The sequence below is a fragment of the Aulonocara stuartgranti genome, assembly GCF_965226115.1.
Source record: "Aulonocara stuartgranti genome assembly, chromosome: 14".
Classification (NCBI taxonomy): domain Eukaryota; kingdom Metazoa; phylum Chordata; class Actinopteri; order Cichliformes; family Cichlidae; genus Aulonocara; species Aulonocara stuartgranti.
Window position 1 is genome coordinate 39,072,734 of NC_138950.1, and position 23,320 is coordinate 39,096,053.

The following is a 23,320-nucleotide window of genomic DNA, read 5'->3' on the forward strand; positions in this document are numbered from 1 at the left end:
TTCTTTGCACACCACTTGTCTGTGGTATATCATTAACATCACCTCAAGGCTGTAATAGATTGCCTGACTGAATGACTGCTATTAAGATGAGCCAAGCTGAAGTGGGGTGTGCACATGCGCACGACGCTATCGGTCTCAGTGAACTCGGACACGGTAACCAATCTACCCCGGTAAACTGATCCCAGAGCAGCGTGACCGATGAACACAGGACAATGCTGGGTGAGGGCGCTGGGTGAGGGAGGGATCCCGCAGCGCGTCCGTGAGATCACACGAGGGACGGACTGCAGCTTATATCCGAGGAACAATTGCACCTGAGCTTCGGTAAGTTTCAGACTTTGACAGTGGGCGCCATGGTGAATTATCGGTGATCAATAACGCGATTGATTAATTGTAAAATGACGAGCTGTGCGGCATTTAGCGGACAGAATCAGTTTTCTGTAGTGATGTGAGCTGTTCGTCCGGTCCGCGAACACCAGCGGAGCGCTTCATTTTTATTTACTCATCTTTCAGGGAGTTTGCGTCAGTCAGCAAGCAACATGCAGCCAGGTATTTTTCTCAGCGTGCAACAATTAAGACTTTATCACAGCACAGTTATTATCAGCTATGCAAACATGTGACAGTCTCAATAAAACACATGCATCATACAGGATACATGTTCTATTTGACTTCGTTTTGTCACGTACGTGTATTTTTAAATTTAGTGTGTTTATTTCTTCTAAAGTTCTTTATTTTAGGGAACTAAAGTATATTTTACGTTTCTTATTCCACTTTGTCACTGACATTATGTCAGTTATGACTGTAAGGCATGAAGTGTTCACTGCGTTTCGATGCCGGACACACTAACAGACTGCAAAGTGTCCACAGTAGTAACACGTGGGGCTGAAAATCTACCTTTGCCTGTTTTACGTGGATAAACTTCAGTTCATTTTCTCAGACGTGTCAGTTGTTTATCAAATCATTTGTTGTGTGTGTGTGTGTGCGCGTGCGCGTGTGTGTGCGTGCGCGCGTGTGCGTGTGTGTGGTGTCTCTTGCTTGTGCGCCTCGAGGCTGCTTTTTATTACTTTGCTGTCTGTCTGTAAAGCCTTTGATAAGATTAAACTCTGTAACCTACAGTCGTCTGTTTTGCTCTTCAAATTGCTGAGAGTAAAACAGTTCGGCAGAGCGCACAGGCTCACTCTAAGGTAAGCTAGGAGGGCAGACAGGCTTTCCTGGTGACAGCAGAAATGTTTGCAGCACCTCTGCTAGAACGACAGCTTATCTGTGAACATTTGAGAGTCCTGTGGACAAACGCTTTTCTGTTCTCATGCAGGTGTGTGTATGGAGAGGCAGGCAGTGCAGCGGGCCAGGGAGGCCTTCCTGAGCGGCAGGACTCGACCTCTAGAGTTCAGACTGCAGCAGCTCCACGCCCTGCAGAGGATGATCGCTGAGAAAGAGACGGAGATAGCCACTGCTCTCAAACAGGACATCAACAGAGTTAGCAGACACGAGAGACTAAGAATAAGATGTGAAATACAATGTGTATATCGGGGCTCGTTTGCTTGCTTAACTGTGTTGGGTTTCCTGCAGAGTCAGTATGACACACCACTCCTGGAGCTGATTGGAATCGAGAACGAGATTAAGCTGGCTATTGAGAAGCTTGGAGAGTGGGCTGCTCCGCGACCGGCAGAAAAGAACCTCCTCACGATATCAGATGAGGTTTATATCCAGCCAGAGCCGCTGGGAGTCGTACTCATCATCGGGGCCTGGAACTACCCCTGGGGCCTTACTCTCATGCCACTTGTTGGCGCCATTGCTGCAGGTAGGGAGACACTCTCTCCACACCTGCGACAGTCACGTACCCCTGATAACAGCAGTCTGAGATGGCTTTGAGAAGGCACGGCCGCAACCCGGTGTCACAGTCACTGTGCTGTTTTCAGTTGTGTGCAGCTGGATTCTGTCATGTTAGACTTTATCAAACCCAAAATGTATTTTGTATTTCTAACAGATCTAACAAGGCAATCACCCACAGTGGGAATGTTTTACTCTACATAACATCCTCTTCTTTTAAATGTAGGTAAAAAAGTCAGCTGAGCTCCATGAAATACAGAAACAATCGATGTAACTGATAAACTGGTCCTAGTCAGAGTCCCAGCTGATCAGCTTGTCTCGGTACCAGACATGTCAGCTGACGGCTCAGAAACGCAGTCTTTGCTCCCTGTCGTTCAACTTTTGCAAAACCGATTCAAAAAATAAAATACTAATGGAAACAGAGTGCATCTGACTGCCTCTCTCTCTGCATTCTCAGCCTCCTACACGCCGGCTTTGCGTCACACGGTGATCTCATCCCGTTCATGGAAAACTGTTCTCTCTTTGCAGGGAACGCAGCTGTGGTGAAGCCATCGGAGCTCAGCGAGTGCTCGTCGCTGCTGCTCCGGGCTTTGCTGCCTCGCTATCTGGACAAGGTCTGAACACCAGGTCTATTGTTCATGCATTAAAGCCTTGAGCCATCATACTACAGTGCTTCAGACATTTAGACCCCAATGACACACAGGATTCAACGTTTGTTGCCATTTCGCTGAATATGCTGCTACAAAACAGGAATTTTTGCACATTAAATGTTTCAGATGATCAAAAAACAAAGTTCAATAGACAAAAATAACCAAAGCAATTACAAAATGCAGTTTTTAAATGATGATTTCATTTATTAAGGAAAAAAGCTCTGCAAACCTGCCCTGCCCTGTGGGAAAGGGTAACTTCGTCCTAAACCTAATAAACCTAATTCCAGTCAAGCGTTTGTGAGGTTCTACTGTTTCATGTCAGCCACGCTGGAGGGTTTTTGAGCACGAACAGTCATCCTGTTGAATCGTGAACTCTGACCTTAGCTGAGGAAAGTAGTCGTTCTGTAGATGCTGTTGTGGGTTCGTGGGTGTCCTCCTGGATGAGTTGCTGATGCAGACGCACAGATGTCAGTGATTTTGTTTCTAATCTGTTTCTTCAGATCATGGTGTGATGTGTTGCTTTTAGCCTACTTTACTTTGTGACTCGAGTTCTGTTTAAGTGATTTATTGATTCTTCAGGTCTGATAATCAGACATGAGTGTGCGAGCCTTTTCCACTTAATATATAATTTAAAACTGCATTTATTTGGTTTATCACTCTCTAATATTAGAATTTGTTTAATCTGAAACATGTAAGTGTGACCCCCCCTCCCCAGTAGAGATTTTCCCATCACTATATGTTTGGAAACATGACCTATATTACAGTCAGTTACTCTGTGCTTAATGTAAATAACTTATATATCAGTAAATGTGTTTGTTTTGCAGGATCTGTACCCAGTGGTGACAGGTAGTGTGTCAGAGACCCAGGAACTGCTGAGGCTCAGGTTTGACCACATTGTGTTCACGGGCAGCAGCACAGTGGCCAAACTGGTGATGGAAGCTGCAGCTCGTCACCTCACCCCGGTGACCCTGGAGCTGGGAGGGAAGAGCCCCTGCTACATCGACAAGAACTGCAACATCAGGGTCGCCTGCCGGTAATCCACATTTAGCCAAACGAAGTGAATTACAGCTGCTGACACGGGAATTTAAAAGTCTGATAATCAAAGCGGGCACAGAGGCGCTGACTGTGTCTGCAGGTACATATCAGGGTGACTGAAGCTCAGCGCAATAATAGCAGAACTTACAACCTTCTCCAAGCCCCAACAACGTACATTAATACTTCTGTATGTTTCAGTGGATGCTGGTATAGCACATGCACTTTTAAAATCACAACTCAGTAACTATCACTGAAACAGCCACTGTGACCTGGATACAACAAGAAACATGAAAACTCTTGAAAGCTGAATACAGTGGGGCAAAAAAAGTATTGAGTCAGCCACCGATTGTGCAAGTTCCCCCACTTAAAATGATGACAGAGGTCAGTAATTTGCACCAGAGGTACACTTCAACTGTGAGAGACAGAATGTGAAAGAAAAATCCATGAATTCACATGGTAGGATTTGTAAAGAATTTATTGGTAAATCAGGGTGGAAAATAAGTATTTGGTCACCTCAAACAAGGAAAATCTCTGGCTCTCACAGACCTGTAACGTCTTCTGTAAGAAGCTTTTCTGTCCCCCACTCGTTACCTGTATGAATGGCACCTGTTTGAACTCATCATCTGTATAAAAGACACCTGTCCACAGCCTCAAACAGTCAAACTCCAAACTCCGCCATGGCCAAGACCAAAGAGCTTTGGAAGGACACCAGGAAAAGTATTGTAGACCTGCAGCAGACTGGGAAGAGTGAATCTACAATAGGCAAGCAGCTTGGTGTGAAAAAATCAACTGTGGGAGCAATCATCAGAAAATGGAAGACATACAAGACCACCGATAATCTCCCTCGATCTGGGGCTCCACGCAAGATCTCATCCCGTGGGGTCAAAATGATCATGAGAACGGTGAGCAAAGATCCCAGAACCACACGGGGGGACCTGGTGAATGACCTGCAGAGAGCTGGGACCAAAGTAACAAAGGTCACCATCAGTAACACACTACAACGGCAGGGAATCAAATCCCGCAGTGCCAGACGTGTTCCGCTGCTGAAGCCAGTGCATGTCCAGGCCCGTCTGAAGTTTGCCAGAGAGCACATGGATGATACAGCAGAGGATTGGGAGAATGTCATGTGGTCAGATGAAACCAAAGTAGAACTTTTTGGTATAAACTCAACTCGTCGTGTTTGGAGGAAGAAGAATACTGAGTTGCATCCCAAGAACACCATACCTACTGTGAAGCATGGGGGTGGAAACATCATGCTATGGGGCTGTTTTTCTGCCAAGGGGACAGGACGACTGATCCGTGTTAAGGACAGAATGAATGGGGCCACGTATCGTGAGATTTTGAGCCAAAACCTCCTTCCATCAGTGAGAACTTTGAAGATGAAACGAGGCTGGGTCTTCCAACATGACAATGATCCAAAACACACCGCCCGGGCAACAAAGGAGTGGCTCCGTAAGAAGCATTTGAAAGTCCTGGAGTGGCCTAGCCAGTCTCCAGACCTCAACCCCATAGAAAATCTGTGGCGGGAGTTGAAAGTCCGTGTTGCTCGGCGACAGCCCCAAAACATCACTGCTCTCGAGAAGATCTGCATGGAGGAATGGGCCAAAATACCAGCTACTGTGTGTGCAAACCTGGTAAAGACCTATAGTAAACGTTTGACCTCTGTTATTGCCAACAAAGGTTATGTTACAAAGTATTGAGTTTGTTGGGTCTAAACTCAGACCCCGCTGTATCCAGGACTTATTCCCATGAAAGAAAAACAAGGCAACAGTGTTCGATCGATTTCTTGCGCAAGGGAGGCCTCTCATCTGTGACCAGCACGTCGAAATGACCACAATGGTGGCCTCCTCTCGCCGCCTTTTTATTGACAAACTTCAAACAATAGTTTACAAAACACCTCCCCTTGCAACCCCCTTTGGTTACATAGACAAGGACTGTATGTAAATGTGTGTGTGTGTGTGTGTTTGTTTGTTCCTGCTGATCAAAGGGTCATAAAACCTAAAAGCAGGAACAACATCCTTGGTCATAAAGAGGGTAGTCTCCCCCACACCCAATGTATGGTTTACCATAGATAACACAGTCAAACCATACAAAGGGTGGGAAGTTCTACCAAACATCAAACAGACCTTCAAAAGGATGTTCCTGTGATAAAACACTTCAACCTTGCACCCAGAACCTCGAGAATCTGGGGATGGGAGGAAAGAAAGAATTCCTTTCACAGAGTTAAAAACAATAGACAAATGGTAAATATAAAAATGACAAATGTTTAACTATTTACTCTAACAGAGTTGTATTTTTGTTATTGACCAAATACTTATTTTCCACCCTGATTTACCAATAAATTCTTTACAAATCCTACCATGTGGATTCATGGATTTTTTTTTCACATTCTGTCTCTCACAGTTGAAGTGTACCTCTGGTGCAAATTACTGACCTCTGTCATCATTTTAGGTGGGGGAACTTGCACAATCGGTGGCTGACTAAATACTTTTTTGCCCCACTGTATATTAAAATGTTGGTTAAGAAATTCCTGAGTATAAAAATTCACATGGACATTTTGACTAACGTGACAAACATTGTTTGGTTTCAGTTCATAAATGTTAGGCCTTGATGTTTTATTAAGTAAATGAACTTAAACATACATTTGGTTTGGTTGCAGTTAAACAGAGCTTAGTTTGAGTCCTTTTCCTGTGCTTCAATTACAAGGACTCAAAAAGCTGGAAAATACAGATCCTTAAACGCAGCACACTTTGACCCACTCTTCTGGAACTCCTGGGACTGAATTAAACTCCAATTCTGTCATTTAGTTAAATATGTCAAGCCTACTGTACAAAAAACAACAAACTCTTTATTGTAAGGACCGAAATAGAAAAGATCAAACTCACAGAAATGTCATGAACCATTCGATGTTACCAGAATCTGTTACATTCCCCTAAAAGGGTCCAGGAAAAGTAACAAAAGTGTGCGGGTCAGAAAAAGGAGACAGGGCGGCAAAAGGGGTTAAATTCGAGAGTTTTATTAAAGTTTCTACTAATAACTCAACTAACAGAGACGGACAAGCCGCTAGTGATGGTCCGCTTGAAGCTGACGCTCCGGTGCGTGCGTCAAAAAAATCAACACACTGCTTCAGAAGCTCTGCGTTGAAGCTTGATTCGTTTGGCCAGAGTCACGTGATCGGTGACGTCCGAAGCTTCAGTTAGAGCCTAACTGCTTCGGTGTCTGATTCAATGGTTTAAAAGGAAGTGAATCATTCGTGGGATTTGTGGAGTGTTTTGATGGTGACAGCGAACCAGTGATCATTCCACTGAGAGATTTGGAGCCAGCGAGGAATAAAGGAGGTTCTGTTGTGTGGGAGAATTTTGAGTTGATTTTTGTCAATCGGGTGGGTTTTCCAGCTTTGTGTTCTGGCCGTTTGCTTTTTGTTTTGTGCGTGTTTATTATATCTGAAAACGGGAAAAAGATAAAATGTCAAAAATCTGCTTCCATAATATAAATATCATTAAATAACTTTAGAAAAACTTCCACTTGACTCTTTACATGTAATGTTGTAAAAATATATATTTTATTGTTTAATTAATCTGAAAATGTTAGTCTGCCAAATGTGCAGCAATTGAATTTATTTATTCTCTTCAGCTGATAGTTTGTGGGGCCCAGGTAGACTGTATAACTGCATCTCTACCAGTTTCTCTGCACTCCAGCCTCTTCTGTTCCATGTGAAGGGATTTTCCTTAAGGCAGGAGAAATTATCTCCACAAAAAGGAACAGGTTCGGCCATCGCACACTAGAACAAATTCTCTTCTTAAATAAAAATGAGAAAGGGTTACCTTAAATGCATCATCTTTTTAATTTGCAAGTTCATAAGCATTTTCCTTTTCCATTTCACAATCAAATACCCCCAGGTCAAAAATATGTCTGGGGAAATTTCCCTAATATAATATTATTTATAAATACACCCGTCTAGCGATTAATTGCATACCTGCATGGAGGCAGGACCTCAGAGCAGAAGCATACTCCATAATGTGTTGTACATTATTATATGTATATTATATGTAACGTGGTATTTTTCAATTATTGTATTTACCAACATCAAGAAGTCACAAGCAAAGAAAGACCACACCATGGTGCATAACAAGAAGAGTTTACTGGTCAAAACTATTTATTAAACAAATAAAACACATTTTTTAACCACCAAACAATACGCGTTCAAAGCAACACGACGGCGGCCCAATATCAGACAGAACTCCACTCTGTAGAGTGGGCAGTCATAATGAAGCAGTTGGTTTTATTTTGTGGATTCAAGCTGCTCTTTGTATTTTTGGCCACCAGATGTCACCAGAGAGGACTGTGTTGAAAAGCTTCGAGTAATGAACCGTTTTTCAATACAAGCTTCAGAAAGCTTCATTTGGCCATCACTACAAGCCGCTATCACCATTTAAATACCTTTAATTGCTGATGTGAGTCAGCTGTACAAAAGAAAAAGGCGGCACCTAAGGCAGGAGAGACGGTAGGACCCGCCCACACAGGTAACTTCAGGAGGAGGCCCTGCTGGGGCCGCAACAAATCTTTTCTCAGTTAAAAGGAAGTAAATGTCAAAGCAAGAAAAAGGTGTTTTTTTCCTTGTTTTTTTTATTTTGGGGGGGATAGCTACACTCTCAATAAAATGAATAAAGGTCCTCTAAGAATGAACCAAAACACGAATATTGTAAAGTTGTTCTCCACCTGGTTTGTTTGCAGTCGTATCACGTGGGGGAAGTTCATCAACTGTGGGCAGACGTGCATCGCTCCAGACTACATTCTGTGTGAGCCGTGCATCCAGGGCCGAGTGGTGGAGTGCATCCGACAAACGCTTCTGGTAAAGCACCCAATAACCAAAGAGAATCACTGCGACATCGCTCATACAGGTGGAGCTGCACGGTGTGAAACCTTACTGAGACTACCTCTCTGCTCCATTCCAGGAGTTTTATGGTGCCGATCCAAAATGCTCACCTGACTACGGGCGAATTGTCAACCAGCGTCACTTCAACAGAATCATGGGGCTGATGGAGGGCTACACTCCTGTGGTGGGTGGACAGAGTGATTCCTCACAGCGCTACATTGGTAATGAAAATGCAGATTGAATCATGCGATGCAGATCCATCTGTGCTCTGTTTGATAAATGTTGATGTTGCACTGAAAGCCCCAACGGTGCTGAAGGACGTGCCGCCCCACTCCAGGCTGATGCAGGAGGAGATCTTCGGCCCCGTGCTGCCCATAGTTACAGTGAGTGACATGGACAATGCCATCACCTTCATCAACGAGAGAGAGAAGCCCCTGGCTCTGTACATCTTCTGCTCTGACAAGAAGGTGAGAAGGAACCATCTTTAAGTAGCTTTTAACGTTAGCAGCGTCCCTCGTGCTCGTCTTACAACGATTTCTTCTCACGTTTCTCACAGGCAATAAAAAAAATGATTGCGGAGACGACGAGCGGTGGCGTGACGGTCAACGACGTCATGATGCACTATACGCTCAACTCCCTCCCGTTCGGTGGCGTAGGTAGGAAGACTTCAAAGTGTGGCTTTGAAGTGGGAAAGCTTCACAAAATGTGACAGCTTTAGACAAAAAAACACAACATCAGATGAAACAGTGTCAGCTAAACCATGATGTCAGATGACAGACAAAACTACAAACAATCAAAGATGGATGCAGCTAAACATTGTTTTTAAAAAGAAAGGGAGGCAGAGAAGCGGGTCCGAGTGTGATACCGCTTGCTCATTGGCTAACTTGTTGGTTACTGGACATGCCACGGACAGCCCTCCTATTCTTTGCGCTGTGTGTGTGTGTGTGTGTGTGTGTGTGTGTGTCCTGTCGCCTCCAGGAGCTCAGCTGCCACCCATTCATTCAGCAGTGAGTCAAGCTTGTGAAGAGCTGCTCAGTCAGTGAGCGGGCCAGCACTGAGTCGTGAACTTTTACTGTGTCAAGTCACATTTGTGTTACCTTTAAGCTACTAGTGAGTAGCTGTTATCTGCTGGCAGCAGAAGTGAACCTTTAACTTTAACCCATCTCCGTCTCCTTTCTCAGGATATTTGTTTTTCTTTGAGTCGAGTCCTTTTTAATAAAACTTGCTCCGTTTGGCGTTTTTCTGTGTGTGCTGTGGAGCAGTGAGCAAACATTCATCGACAGCTCCTGCAGATTTGAGAAAACTGTTCCACACATTTATTGGAACTACAGCTGATTCTGAGCTGATGCCTGTTGTGCTTAGTGAGCAAGACTTTCTTCATGAAGCCTGAATAAGAATACATTCAGGAGCTGAGATTACAAACAGTTAAAAGTGTTATATGAAGCAAATTATACTGGACAAGATTGAGATCAAATTTGAGTTCTGGAGAACACTGCCTATTTCGGTAATAGCATCTATCTTCATGTATCTTACTGAAACCTGGACTTCCCATGTGTAAGCTTGCCCTCCAACATTAAATGTGTTATTATTCAGCATCTCTGGCTGGAGGAGACGGCTGTGCTTGCAAGCTGGCTGGACATGTAGAGAGGACTGTCTGTCTGTCTCCGGGCTGTGTTGTAGTCTCCCTCATTTGAGTTAAAAAATGACCCTACAATCACAAACTGACCCACTGTGCAAATCTGTGGGCGAGCAATAAAACTATTCATTCACACTACTAACATCAGCCAGTTCACCTTTTAAACCTTCAGTGATGTATGGGGACACATACACAATATTGGGGATCTTTACATCAGGAGCACATATTTGCACTGTGATCACTGATGCAAGAAAAAGTCACTCTCACCCTGTTACAGTCCATGTGTGAGCACATACTGACAGCACAAATCACAAATGAAGCGCTCCTTTTAGAAGACACGACTGACTTGTGTGTCACCCCTCCAGGTCAGAGTGGTATGGGACGCTACCATGGCAAACACACCTTTGAGCAGCTGAGCCACCACAGGGCATGCATGGTCCGGTCACTGGGCATGGAGAGCGTTAACTTGGCCAGGTACCCTCCTCAGAACCGCCAGCGGGCACGCAGGGCTCGGATGGCCCTCACGTCGCCGCTGATTGACATGTCCAAGAGGACCCTGGTGTGGGCCATTCTTGCCACCATCATCGGCCTCGGTCTCCTCATCGCCCTGCTGGTCATCCTGCTCATTGCAGCGGGCCTCAACTGCACCTGCTGGTACTGGAGAGGCTTCTATAACTAGACACACTGTGACCTCGCTATGGAAGATCCTTCCAAAGAAACAAAAGTGCTTTTCACAGATGTTCATGATCAGATGAATCTTGTTTTATTGTTTCATAAAGATGAATAAAACAGTAACCTTTGGCTTGATCTATTATCTCTTTTATGAGCAGTGTGTGAATTGGATTCTATTTTTACAGTCGGTTAACATTCACTTTGTGAGGAAATATTGATGTAATTTGTTGTTTAAAATTAAAAGATGTGTTCTTAAAATGTAATATTCCATTTTTTTTCTTAAACCTTCATTTTATTTTGGCACAAAACTGAGCAAGTCTCCATCCTTTTACACTCTGTTACTATTGTGACCACAAGAGGGCACTATTGAGACAAATTAATTTAATATCTTCTTTTTGTTTTGGCTCTTCCCTTTAAGGGTCACTGCAGTGCCCCATCTGCCTCTGTATTGTCTCATCTTTAGCATCCTCTTCTGTAACCCCAGCTCTCTGCATGACTTCTTACATGAACCTTTTCTTTGGTGTTCCTTCTCTCTTCATGCATCCTTGGTTCAGTGTATTCACGATCCCTCTGCACATCTTAGCCTCGTCTCTCTAACTTTGTGTCCAAACCACTCCCTGTGATCTACTCATTTCTCATCTTGTCCATTCAGGACTCCCAAAGACAACCCAGATGTTGACTCTGGAGAGCAACTTTCACTCTTTCCTTCCAGTCTTTTTCTGAGTGATTCTGTCTCCAAACCATACATCATTAAAGCTACTGTGCAAAAGTGTTGCTCTACCCCTCGTTTACATTTTCTAGGAAAATAGGTGTGATTTAAACACGTGCAAACATACATGGAACTGCATCTTGTAAACCTAACTTTTCACTCTTGATGCTGTCCTGTCACAAATCAGCCCTGACACTCGTCTCCACCCACTCCACCCTGCCAGCACTCGCTTCTTCACCAGGATAGTTAACCTCAGGTATTTAAACTCATCTACCTTCAGTATCTCTAGTGCCTGGATGTTCACCTTTCTGCCTGCCTCCTTCTCATTCACTCTCATGCATTTTGTTACTTTGCTCTTCTACTTTGCACCTCTTCAGGCTCTTTTTTACCTGCCTGATCACAATGTCATCTGCAAACATGATCCTATCTCTCAGCCCTTCCACCACCACTGCAAAGAAGAAGCGGCTCAGACCCAATCCCCGATGTATTCCTGCCTCCACTCTAAACCCATCTGTTGTTCCTACCTTTCACCTCACCAGAGCCAACTCGCCCATCGCCGAGACCATTTCTGAAGAGCTTAGGTGAATCTCTTAGGGATCATGTCATGTCCTTGCTGGATTTCTTTCCTGTTTCTTAAGACATGACTACCAGATATGATTCAATGAGAACAGTTGCTCAAGAGCAGTCACAAAAACCCATCTGGCTTTTAAATTTAAACTGAGTTTAAACTCTTCTAGAACGACTGTAATCAACAGAATGCAGAGAGACAACCTCTATGACTTTAAGTCAACATACTGCGTTGAAGACAGAAGTTACAGTAGGGCAGGGTCATACGTTCTTGTAATATTAATTTGGACCACAAGATGGTGCAGCAGGTCAATGTAGCATGCAGTCTCGCTGATACCAAATCACAACAACAGTCTCAAGGCGCTTTATATTGTAAGGTAGACCCTACAATAATAAGCCTGCAGTGCGAGAGTGAAGTGCTCTAATATGGTGATATGGTACTACAAGGTCATTTTGGATTAACTGAAGGCTTTTCAGGGAGTTTTTAGGACTTCCTGATATTAATGAATTACAGTCGTCCAGCCTGGAAGTAATAGAGACAGGATATTTCTAACTTTAGAGATGTTGCACAAATGGAAGAAAGCATTCCTACACATTTGTTTAACATGTGCATTGAAGGACATATCCTGGCTCCAAGTTTCCATACTAAGACAAAAATCAGTATCTTTTACTGACAGTGCTAATATGGGTTCTTTCCTTCTTCTTGGAACGGCCTGTCTGAGGAATTCAGGCTCACACGATCAGTGACCTGATTTAAATCACTTCTAAAAGCTAATTTCACAGACTTGCTATGAAGTGATTCTGTTGCGTGTTGTCTTTGCTAACTTCCTGCCTCCAGTGCTTCATTATTTTCTATATATGTATGTTTTTGTAGCATCCCTGCCAAACAAAATACAAATGCTGAATATGATTAGTTCATTTAAACAGTGAACAGACTGATTCCTCTACAGCACTTTTCTACTATACAAAGCACTTAATACAACATCACACAAGCACTTTTTTCTGGGCTTAAGTGCTTTCTGTCTAACATTCACACACATCCATACTCTGATGGAAGCACTGGAGATCAACTTGGGGTTAGTATCTTACCTAAGCAGACTGGAGTAGCCTAACTAAAGCTGATTCTGATTAGTAGCTGACCTGCTCAACCTCCTGAACTACAGCCACCCACAGGTACAACTTCATAGCTTTAACCTACATGACACGGACTGTTAACAACATATGAGCGCAGAGGTTGTAGTTTACTGAAATCATACGATGTTTCTATACCAGATGGCAGCAGAGATCTTTGAGATGGTAGAGAGCCAGAACTGAGAATGGTGAATAAGCGTTCCATGTGTTCACATTTATAAGATAAGATAAGATAAGATAAGATAAGATAAGATAAGATAAGATAAGATAAGATAACCTTTATTAGTCCCACACGTGGGAAATTTGTTTTGTCACAGCAGGAAGTGGACAGTGCAAAAGTTATGACGCAAAAATTAGAATACAATAAGAATAAATACAGTACACAGCTGTACAGAATAGAATAAAATAATATACTATATACAGTAGAATAAAATAAAATAAATATACAATAAGATAAAAATAGAATACAAATACAAATACTATATACAACTGAGTAAAATACAACGATGACAGAAAGGATTATTGCACTTAGTATTATTGCATATGTATGGATGTGTGTGCTTGATCAGTTAAAGTCTTTATTATGGAGTCTGACAGCAGTGGGGAGGAAAGACCTGCGAAATCTCTCCGTCCCACACCGTGGGTGCCGCAGTCTCCCACTGAAGGAGCTGCTCAGTGCTGTCACAGTCTGCTGCATGGGGTGGGAGACGTTGTCCATCAGGGATGACAGCTTAGCTGCCGTTCTCCTGTCACTCACCACCTCCACTGGGTCCAGAGGGCATCCTAGAACAGAGCTGGCCCTTCGGATCACCCTGTTCAGTCTCTTCCTGTCCCCAGCAGAGATGCTGCCGCCCCAGCAGACCACACCATAAAAGATAGCAGAAGCCACAACAGAGTCATAGAATTTCTTCAGGAGTGGGCCCTCCACTCCAAACGACCTGAGTCTCCGCAGCAGGTACAGCCTGCTCTGCCCTTTCCTGTAGAGGGCGTCTGAGTTATGAGTCCAGTCCAGTCTATTGTTCAGATGAACACCAAGGTACCTGTAGCTGTCCACAGCCTCAATGTCCATACCCTGGATGTTCAGTGGTTGCAGTGGAGAATGCTTGTGCCTGCGGAAGTCTACCACCAGCTCCTTGGTTTTACTGGCGTTGATCTGGAGGTAGTTCAGCTGGCACCAGTCCACAAAGTCTTGGGTCAGACCTCTGTACTCCTTGTCGTCCCCATCAGTGATGAGGCCGACTATTGCAGTCATCAGAGAACTTCTGCAGGAAGCACTGGGTGGAATTGTGGGAGAAGTCTGCAGTGTAGATGGTGAAGAGGAACGGAGCCAGAACCGTTCCCTGTGGCTTTTATTATAGGCTTTTATTTGGAGTTTTAAAGCTCCACATAAAAGTAATTCCACAAAATGTTCTTGTTAAAATGTCTCTGTAATCCTGAAAAGAGAAGAAAAGTGACTTGGACATGATGTTTGAACTGTCCTTCACATCGTCACACTCGTCTGATGAGTCTTCATGTAAGCAGTGAGAGTAGACTGAAAAGCTGAAAGAAGATGAAGATGGTTTTGCCTCTCAGGCTTGACAGGCTCTCTGATAATATCATGTTGCATGATATTTCACTGCATCCATGGAAAACTTGCAGTGAATGTCTAGTTATACGTAAAAGTACAACAAGAGTTGTAGCACAGCTTGTTTAAGTCATTTAAGCTAGCACCCCATTAGCATTTGGATCCCCCTGCTCCCTCTGCTATGCTCTGCTAAGCTCTTAACTGACAGCTTTATCACCTAATAGGTCTGTGGATACTGAGCCCTTTAGCTCGTGAGCCAGCAAAAAGAAACAGTCGCCCTCTCAGCAGCCTGCCTCACTCACACAGGCAGCCTTCACTTTTTCCTGGAGGCCTCAATAACGTTGCGTAAGCATCGTATAGTGTATATACAGTCATTTATATAGTGGTGTAGAGTCACTCAGAGGAAAGCACTATTTACTTCCTACAGTTTTACCATATTTCAGATCTTTAAAAGCTTCATTCTGGACTTTTAAAGACGAGACAAGCGAAGCTGTCATGTGCGTTTGTAGTTTTGTTTTCCTTCATTAACTACTCGTCACTTTATTTGTGTGTGTGTAGCTGTCAGCAACTTGTATTTTCAGTTCCACTTTGCCTCATTAACTGCTCATCACTTTATCTGTGCTCATTAGTGGCCTTTGTGACTTGAATCAGATTGGCTCTGTCAGTGACCATCCACTGGATTTTAGTCGTTTTTGTCTTCCTTTCTACGGGGATCCTGCCAGATCCTATATTTTAGACTTTTCTTGAGCATTAGAATCATCGTCGTGTCATTATTATTGTCTCATTATTTTCCAGAGGCGTCAGAGAGCTTTTTAAATCTTAGCTCAATAACGACGTGCTGGCAAAGAGATCCTAATTACTGTGATTCTACAGATCCACTTCACTGCCGCCAGCACAGGTATAATTGTCAGGGTTCATCTCTGTGCTTGTCCTGCTAGACCTCAGTGCAGCGTTCATTACTGTTCACCACAATATGTTATTACACAGATTAGAGCACGCTCTAGTAAAAGTACTGCACTGCTCTGATTTCTTCCTCACACACTAATGCTAATATGGTTCTGTGCTAGGCTAGTTCTATTTACATTATACATGCTTACATCTGCAGTACACGTACGTATGCCTAGGGCTTCCCACGATGCACTGTTTCTCCTTTTCTCACCTTGTTTCACACAGACACGTACACCACTCTGCATTTAATCGTTAGTTACTATTAACCTCCGTTACCTCACCCCTGCTGCAGATGGCCCCGCCCCTCCCTGAGCCTGGTTCTGCCGGAGGTTTCTTCCTGTTAAAAGGGAGTTTTTCCTTCCCACTGTCGTCAAAGTGCTGCTCATAGGGGGTCATATGATTGTTGGGTTTTTCTCTGTATGTAATATTGTAGGATCTACCTTACAATATAAAGCACCTTGAGGCGACTGTTGTTGTGATTTGGCGCTGTGTAAATAAAACTGAATTGAATTCAAAGAGCGACTGAGTCTCAACCCAACTGTGACACAAGCTAGGATGAGAACGTGAGCTCCACTTGTTACGAGTTAGGAATGATTTGAGGAGTGGAAACAAAGAGGAATCTTTACGTACCTGCGACCAGACACGTGGGTGAGCTCAGGGAAATGAAGCAACGCCATTTGAGGAACAAACTACAACAAAAGAAGCGAGGGAAGCAGGGATGGAACAAGACGGTCCACACCAAAACAATGAACTGAACAATGACATTGGGGAGGAGGAACAGGAGTCACTGAAGGGCCTTTCACAGTCAACCAAGGACAGGTTGGACTGCCTGAGCCCGCCTACTGAGTACTCAGTACTAGGAAGGTCTAGAGCCTGCCTGTTTCACATATGACACACTTGGCCAGCCCTCTCTCTGGGTACATCACCAAACACAGCGTTCTACAACATGTCATTATATCCTTTGTTACCTTACTTTCCAACAGTGCCATAACACATTAAATCATCTCAGCCAGGCACCTTGCCTCCATATTATAACTGCTCAGTCTATACATGTGAATAGGCAAGAAATGGGGCACTGTGATCTGAGTTGTTTGAATAAGCAGGATAATGCGTTTTAAAGGTTAAGAGGTCAAATGTCAAGAGGCAAGTGTCATGGCTGTGTGCAGGCAGGCAGGGAAAAGGACCCAAAATGCAGGACTCACGGAGGCAAGGGTGAACTCAGAATAAACAGCTTTACTGCCAGTCGCAGATTGAACAGGAGAAAACAAACTAACGGGCGGGCAAACAGGTTAACGGAACAAACAGCGATGTTTGATAGTACGATGCGACGACGAGCAGCGGAAGACACAGACACTACATACAAGAGGAGATCAGGATTGACAGGAAACGGCTGGGACACACGGCGGACGCTGATTACACAAAAGAGACAGGGAGAACACAAGACTGAACACACCAACACAGGACACGGACCTTCAAAGTAAAACAGGAAGTACACGGAGAAGTAGACTGGAGAAGGAGAGAGAGAGCATGAGGAGCACGAGGGAGAGAGGCGGACATGACAGGCTGGAGAAAACAAGATGGCACGAGAACTCACATCACCATAAAAACGCAGACACATAGGGAGACACGGGGGCAGAGACACGAGGGCAGAGACACGAGGGCAGAGACACGGGGCAGAGACACGGGGGCAGAGACGCGGGGGCAGAGACACGAGGGCAGAGACACGGGGCAGAGACACGGGGCAGAGACACGGGGGCAGAGACACGGGGGCAGAGACACGAGGGCAGAGACGCGGGGCAGAGACACGAGGGCAGAGACACGAGGGCAGAGACACGAGGGCAGAGACACGGGGGCAGAGACACGAGGGCAGAGACACGGGGCAGAGACACGAGGGCAGAGACACGAGGGCAGAGACACGGGGCAGAGACACGAGGGCAGAGACACGAGGGCAGAGACACGAGGGCAGAGACACGGGGCAGAGACACGAGGGCAGAGACACGAGGGCAGAGACACGGGGCAGAGACACGAGGGCAGAGACACGAGGGCAGAGACACGGGGGCAGAGACACGAGGGCAGAGACACGAGGGCAGAGACACGGGGGCAGAGACACGAGGGCAGAGACACGGGGCAGAGACACGAGGGCAGAGACACGAGGGCAGAGACACGGGGGCAGAGACACGAGGGCAGAGACGCAGGGGCAGAGACGCAAACGCAATATACAAGTATAACACACAGTGAAATGTAGCCTGACACGCTCCTCGACATGCGCAAAAATTGGGGGGGGGGGGGGGGGGGTGTAGAGGAAGAACATTTTATATATATATATATATATATATATATATACACTGGGTGAATGTGCAGCAGTAGCAGAAAGCAGGTGAATTCTGTACATTAATATGAATAGACATCTGACTATTTTACAGGATAGACAATATAAACGGGGGCAGAGACACGAGGGCAGAGACACGAGGGCAGAGACACGGGGCAGAGACACGAGGGCAGAGACACGAGGGCAGAGACACGGGGCAGAGACACGAGGGCAGAGACACGGGGGCAGAGACACGAGGGCAGAGACACGAGGGCAGAGACACGGGGCAGAGACACGAGGGCAGAGACACGGGGCAGAGACACGAGGGCAGAGACACGAGGGCAGAGACACGGGGGCAGAGACACGAGGGCAGAGACACGGGGCAGAGACACGAGGGCAGAGACACGAGGGCAGAGACACGGGGCAGAGACACGAGGGCAGAGACACGAGGGCAGAGACACGGGGCAGAGACACGAGGGCAGAGACACGGGGCAGAGACACGAGGGCAGAGACACGGGGCAGAGACACGGGGCAGAGACGCGGGGCAGAGACGCGGGGGCAGAGACACGGGGCAGAGACACGAGGGCAGAGACACGGGGCAGAGACACGGGGCAGAGACGCGGGGGCAGAGACACGAGGGCAGAGACGCGGGGGCAGAGACACGGGGGCAGAGACGCGAGGGCAGAGACACGAGGGCAGAGACACGGGGCAGAGACACGAGGGCAGAGACGCGAGGGCAGAGACGCGAGGGCAGAGACACGAGGGCAGAGACACGGGGCAGAGACACGAGGGCAGAGACGCGAGGGCAGAGACGCGAGGGCAGAGACACGAGGGCAGAGACACGGGGGCAGAGACACGGGGGCAGAGACACGAGGGCAGAGACGCAGGGGCAGAGACGCAAACGCAATATACAAGTATAACACACAGTGAAATGTAGCCTGACACGCTCCTCGACATGCGCAAAAATTGGGGGGGGGGGGGGGGGGGGGGTGTAGAGGAAGAACATTTTATATATATATATATATATATATATATATATATATATATATATATATATATATATATATATATATACACTGGGTGAATGTGCAGCAGTAGCAGAAAGCAGGTGAATTCTGTACATTAATATGAATAGACATCTGACTATTTTACAGGATAGACAATATAAACATATTTAAAATTAAAGGAATTGAAATGTACATTGTGCCTTGGTTTAGTGTCTGGAAGAGTCCTGTCTCAGTCAATTATAGATGATGTGAGAGGGCGGGTGTGTGTGTTTAGGGCACGGATGGCTTGGGGATAGAAGCTCCTCTTGAGTCTCTCTGTCCTTGCCTGGAAGATGCGGAACCTTCTACCAGATTGCAGAAGTTGGAACAGTTTGTTGCCAGGATGGCAACAAACTAACAAAATACAAAAACACAAGAAAACTAAGAACGCTCGGTAAAAATGACTCAGGACCATGACAGCGAGTGTGTGACACAATTGTAATCTGTTTTAAGAATTTATAAAGCCCTTGTTTAATTATAGTGATGTTTAGTTGGGGTTATGGGGATGTAATTGCGTGACATTGCCACAACGCTCCCACGCCTCCGACGAGCAGGAGCCTGCAGACCGAACACAACTTACGTCTCATGTTGCTACATGAGGCGGGCTGTAACACGCAGAACAAAGGCGTGCTAGAAAATGTCATCAGAACAAAAATATCTGAATTTATGGCAACATTCAAGTGATTTTTAAAGAGACACTTTTCCAAGTTTTTTTTCTATTCTTGGCCTAAAATCTGAGTTCTGATTGGATGGCTTTTATTATCTGCAGCACTCACTATCTGACCTCCTGTAGTGATCTGTTCCTTTTGTACATGACTCATGCACTGCGGGAGATGCTTCTGAAGAGCTTTAGTTGCTGCTGATGTGCAAAGTTAACTTTTGCTGAGGTTTGCCCTCATGTCCTCTGTGGATAAAACTCCCTGAGCCAGAGAGCCAGCAGCTGTCTGCCTGAATGTTGCTGGCAGCTGGAACAGACACATGTAAACATACTTTTTTCCCTGCCAAGCATTTGGCTTCAGGGCACGATATGTGAGGTACAGTGGGATGTCTCATACACTGCTGCCTCATTACAGTTCATGAATAATGCATCAGTCTCATAGTTTGGAAGATCAGGAAGAACACACCTTTTTAATTTTGAAATCTTGACCTCAATTCAAGAGCAAGTGCGAAGGTGAACATATATTTGCATACATTCATAATGGAAATGTGTTCATGTGTGTGTTTGCATCAACTTTCATCAATGTTGGAAGTGCTACAGCACGTATATGTCGAACGTCGGGCTGCTGCTGGTTACTGCGTTTGATTACAGGGTGATTCACTCCCTGCAGACAGGCAGCATCTCTGGTCACAAACGTCTGCCAAATGCACAAACAAAGCTCCAGTGCTTATTTTGATTTTACCACCATCAATAATTCAAGAGAATTTGCAATGACGTAGAAAATATTTAACATTTTATTAATGCTTTCAGTGATGCAGTTGTCAGTAAATAAAGGGCATTCACCAGCCTTCTTTTCCTATAAGTTACTCACATTGATGACGCACGTCCTCATTTAATGTGTGAATGCATTGTGACTCTGCTGGGGACGCCTATGGCTCAGGATGGAGCATGTCATCTAAAGACCTGGATGGACCAGGTCCTGGTTCCTGGTGCTGGACCCCGGGACCGTCAGACTGGTGTGTCTCACATGTTGAGGGTCCTGCGCAGTATCTTTGCTGTGCCTGGGCTTCTGGACAGAGATCTCAGATGCTGTTCCTGTGATCTGGTGGAGCCACTCGCCCAGTTTGAGTCACTGCCCTGCTCTGATTGTTGCCACTGTTGCCATCACCCTCCACATCTTCTCGAGCTCCACTCACAACCCTTGGTTTTCCTCGAGTTTCTCTTTTTCCTGATATTGCTATTACTTGGTTCGTCTACGCTGTCTGTCCTCTGCTTGTCCACCACTACTATGTCCGGTTGGTTAGCCATCACCACTTTACCTGTCTTCTATCTGGAAGTCCCACAGGATCTCAGCTCAGTAATTTTCCACCACCCTAGGGGGCAGATCCTATTTTCCCCTCAGGACTTTCAGCTCATACTCGGCACAGATGTTCCTGTGTACTGTGTCGGCCACTTGGTTAAGGTGTTTCATGTATGCCCTGCCTGCTGTTATGTGGTGGACTGTAACAGGGGCCTTCTTCTTCATCCTCGCGTTTTTCCCGCTGGTGCAGGGTCCGCTCTTTGGCAAAGGTTTCTCCATTTGGTTCTGTCCAAGGCGTCCTCAGGTGATGCGTTGACGGTCTTAATGTCTTCCTAAATTTTGTCCATCCACTGTTTTTTCGGTCTGCCTCAAGGCCGGCGTCCTTCTGGGTTGGTCCTCATAGCCGTTTTTGCTACAGAGTTCTTTGCTTTGAATCATGTGTCCATACCACCTCAGGCGGGACTCAAGCATCTTTTCCTTGATTGGGGCTACACCTAGTCACTTCTGTATGTCTTTGTTCATAACACAGTCCCATCTTGTAATTCCCAGGCTCCATCGCGAATGTGCATCTCCATGGTGTTTAGGGCCAGTTCATGTGTGGTCAATGCGGGCAACATGCAGAGCCATACAGGGCTACTGGGCAACCACCGTTTTGTAGATTTTTCCCTTGAGTCGATCTGGCACTCTTCTGTCACAAAGGACACCAGTGACCTGTTGCCATTTTAACCAGGCTGCATTTAGATTCAGTTCAGATCAAACTGAGGTTATTGTACTCGGCCCTGAAAAGCCTAGAAATATGGTATCTAACCAGATTCTTACTCTGGATGGCATTACCTTGGCCTCCAGTAACGCTGTGAGGAACCTTGGAGTCATTTTTGACCAGGACATGTCCTTCAATGCACATATTAAACAAATATGTTAGACTGCGTTCTTCCATTTGTGCAACATCTCTAAAGTTAGAAATATCCTGTCTCAGAGTGACGCTGAAAAACTAGTTCATGCATTTATTACTTCCAGGCTGGACGACTGTAATTCATTATTATCAGGAAGTCCTAAAAACTCCCTGAAAAGCCTTCAGCTGATCCAAAATGCTGCAGCAAGAGTCCTGACAGGGACTAGAAAGAGAGAGCAGATTTCTCCTGTTTTGGCTTCCTGTTAAATCCAGAATTCAAAATCCTGCTCCTCTCATACAAGGTCTTAAATAATCAGGCCCCATCTTATCTTAATGACCTTGTAGTACCATATCACCCTATTAGAGCACTTCGCTCTCGCTCTGCAGGCCTACTTGTTGTTCCTAGAGTATTTAAAAGTAGAATGGGAGGCAGAGCCTTCAGTTTTCAGGCCCCTCTTCTGTGGAACCAGCTTCCAGTTTGGATTCAGGAGACAGACACTATCTCTACTTTTAAGATTAGGCTTCAAACTTTCCTTTTTGCTAAAGCATATAGTTAGGGCTGGACCAGGTGGCCCTGAATCCTCCCTTAGTTATGCTGCAATAGACGTAGGCTGCCGGGGATTCCCATGATGCATTGAGTTTTTCCTTTCCAGTCACCTTTCTCACTCACTATGTATTAACAGACCTCTCTGCATTGAATCATATCTGTTATTAACCTCTGTCTCTCTTCCACAGCATGTCTTTATCCTGTCTTCCTTCTCTCACCCCAACCAATCACAGCAGATGGCCCCGCCCCTCCCTGAGCCTGGTTCTGCCGGAGGTTTCTTCCTGTTAAAAGGGAGTTTTTCCTTCCCACTGTTGCCAAAGTGCTGCTCATAGGGGGTCATATGATTGTTGGGTTTTTCTCTGTATCTATGAAGCGCCTTGAGGCGACTTTTGTTGTGATTTGGCGCTATATAAATAAAATTGAATTGAATTGAATTGAATTTATTCGTGCTTGGACATCGGAGGGGATATTTCCATCGTAGCTGATGACTGAGCCCAAGTAGCGGAACTCTTCTGTCTTCTTCAACTCTTCGTTGTCAATTATGATGATGCCATCAGTTTGGAGGCCTCCTTCCAGGTATTCGGTCTTTTTCGTATTGAGCCGCATACCATATTCATCGAGCCGGGTCTTCCAGAGTTGAGTCGTCGTTTGGGTCTCTTCTCTGACTTTGCTGGCGAGGATTACGTCATCAGCAAAGAAGAGAGACCATGGATGAGGTCGTGATGGTATCCATACAAAGGATAAAGAGGAGGGGTGATAGAGCTGATCCTTGGTGGACTCCGACGCTAACTGGGAAGGGAGGTGATAGTCCAGCGGCGCATCGGACTGAACTGGTGACGTTGTCATAGAGGAGCTGTATCCATTTGACATACACCTAAGGGACACCATGCGATCTTAAGAAGTGCTATATGAGGTCATGGGGTACCCTGTCGAAAGCCTTTTCAAGGTCTAGGA

The 23,320-nt window shown here is 45.4% G+C and overlaps 1 protein-coding gene across 1 annotated transcript; it reads left to right on the forward strand.

Annotated features, from left to right (window-relative positions):
• The first annotated feature begins 339 nt into the window (after window positions 1–339).
• On the forward strand, window positions 340–10,924 carry LOC309688481 (aldehyde dehydrogenase, dimeric NADP-preferring-like). Its single transcript, XM_082504266.1, has 10 exons — window positions 340–546; window positions 1,310–1,473; window positions 1,567–1,798; window positions 2,356–2,441; window positions 3,302–3,510; window positions 8,247–8,364; window positions 8,468–8,609; window positions 8,689–8,855; window positions 8,945–9,044; window positions 10,390–10,924. The coding sequence occupies exons 1-10, from the start codon at window positions 537–539 to the stop codon at window positions 10,701–10,703; spliced, it is 1,542 nt and encodes a 513-aa protein (XP_082360392.1). The 5' UTR covers window positions 340–536; the 3' UTR covers window positions 10,704–10,924.
• Window positions 10,925–23,320: the final 12,396 nt, after the last annotated feature.

Excerpts from the sequence above, each read along its gene's own strand:
- LOC309688481 (XM_082504266.1), top strand. Across the intron at positions 1,474-1,566 it reads TCAAACAGGACATCAACAGA|AGTCAGTATGACACACCACT; the intron begins GTTAGCAGACAC and ends GGTTTCCTGCAG. Across the intron at positions 9,045-10,389 it reads CCTCCCGTTCGGTGGCGTAG|GTCAGAGTGGTATGGGACGC; the intron begins GTAGGAAGACTT and ends TCACCCCTCCAG.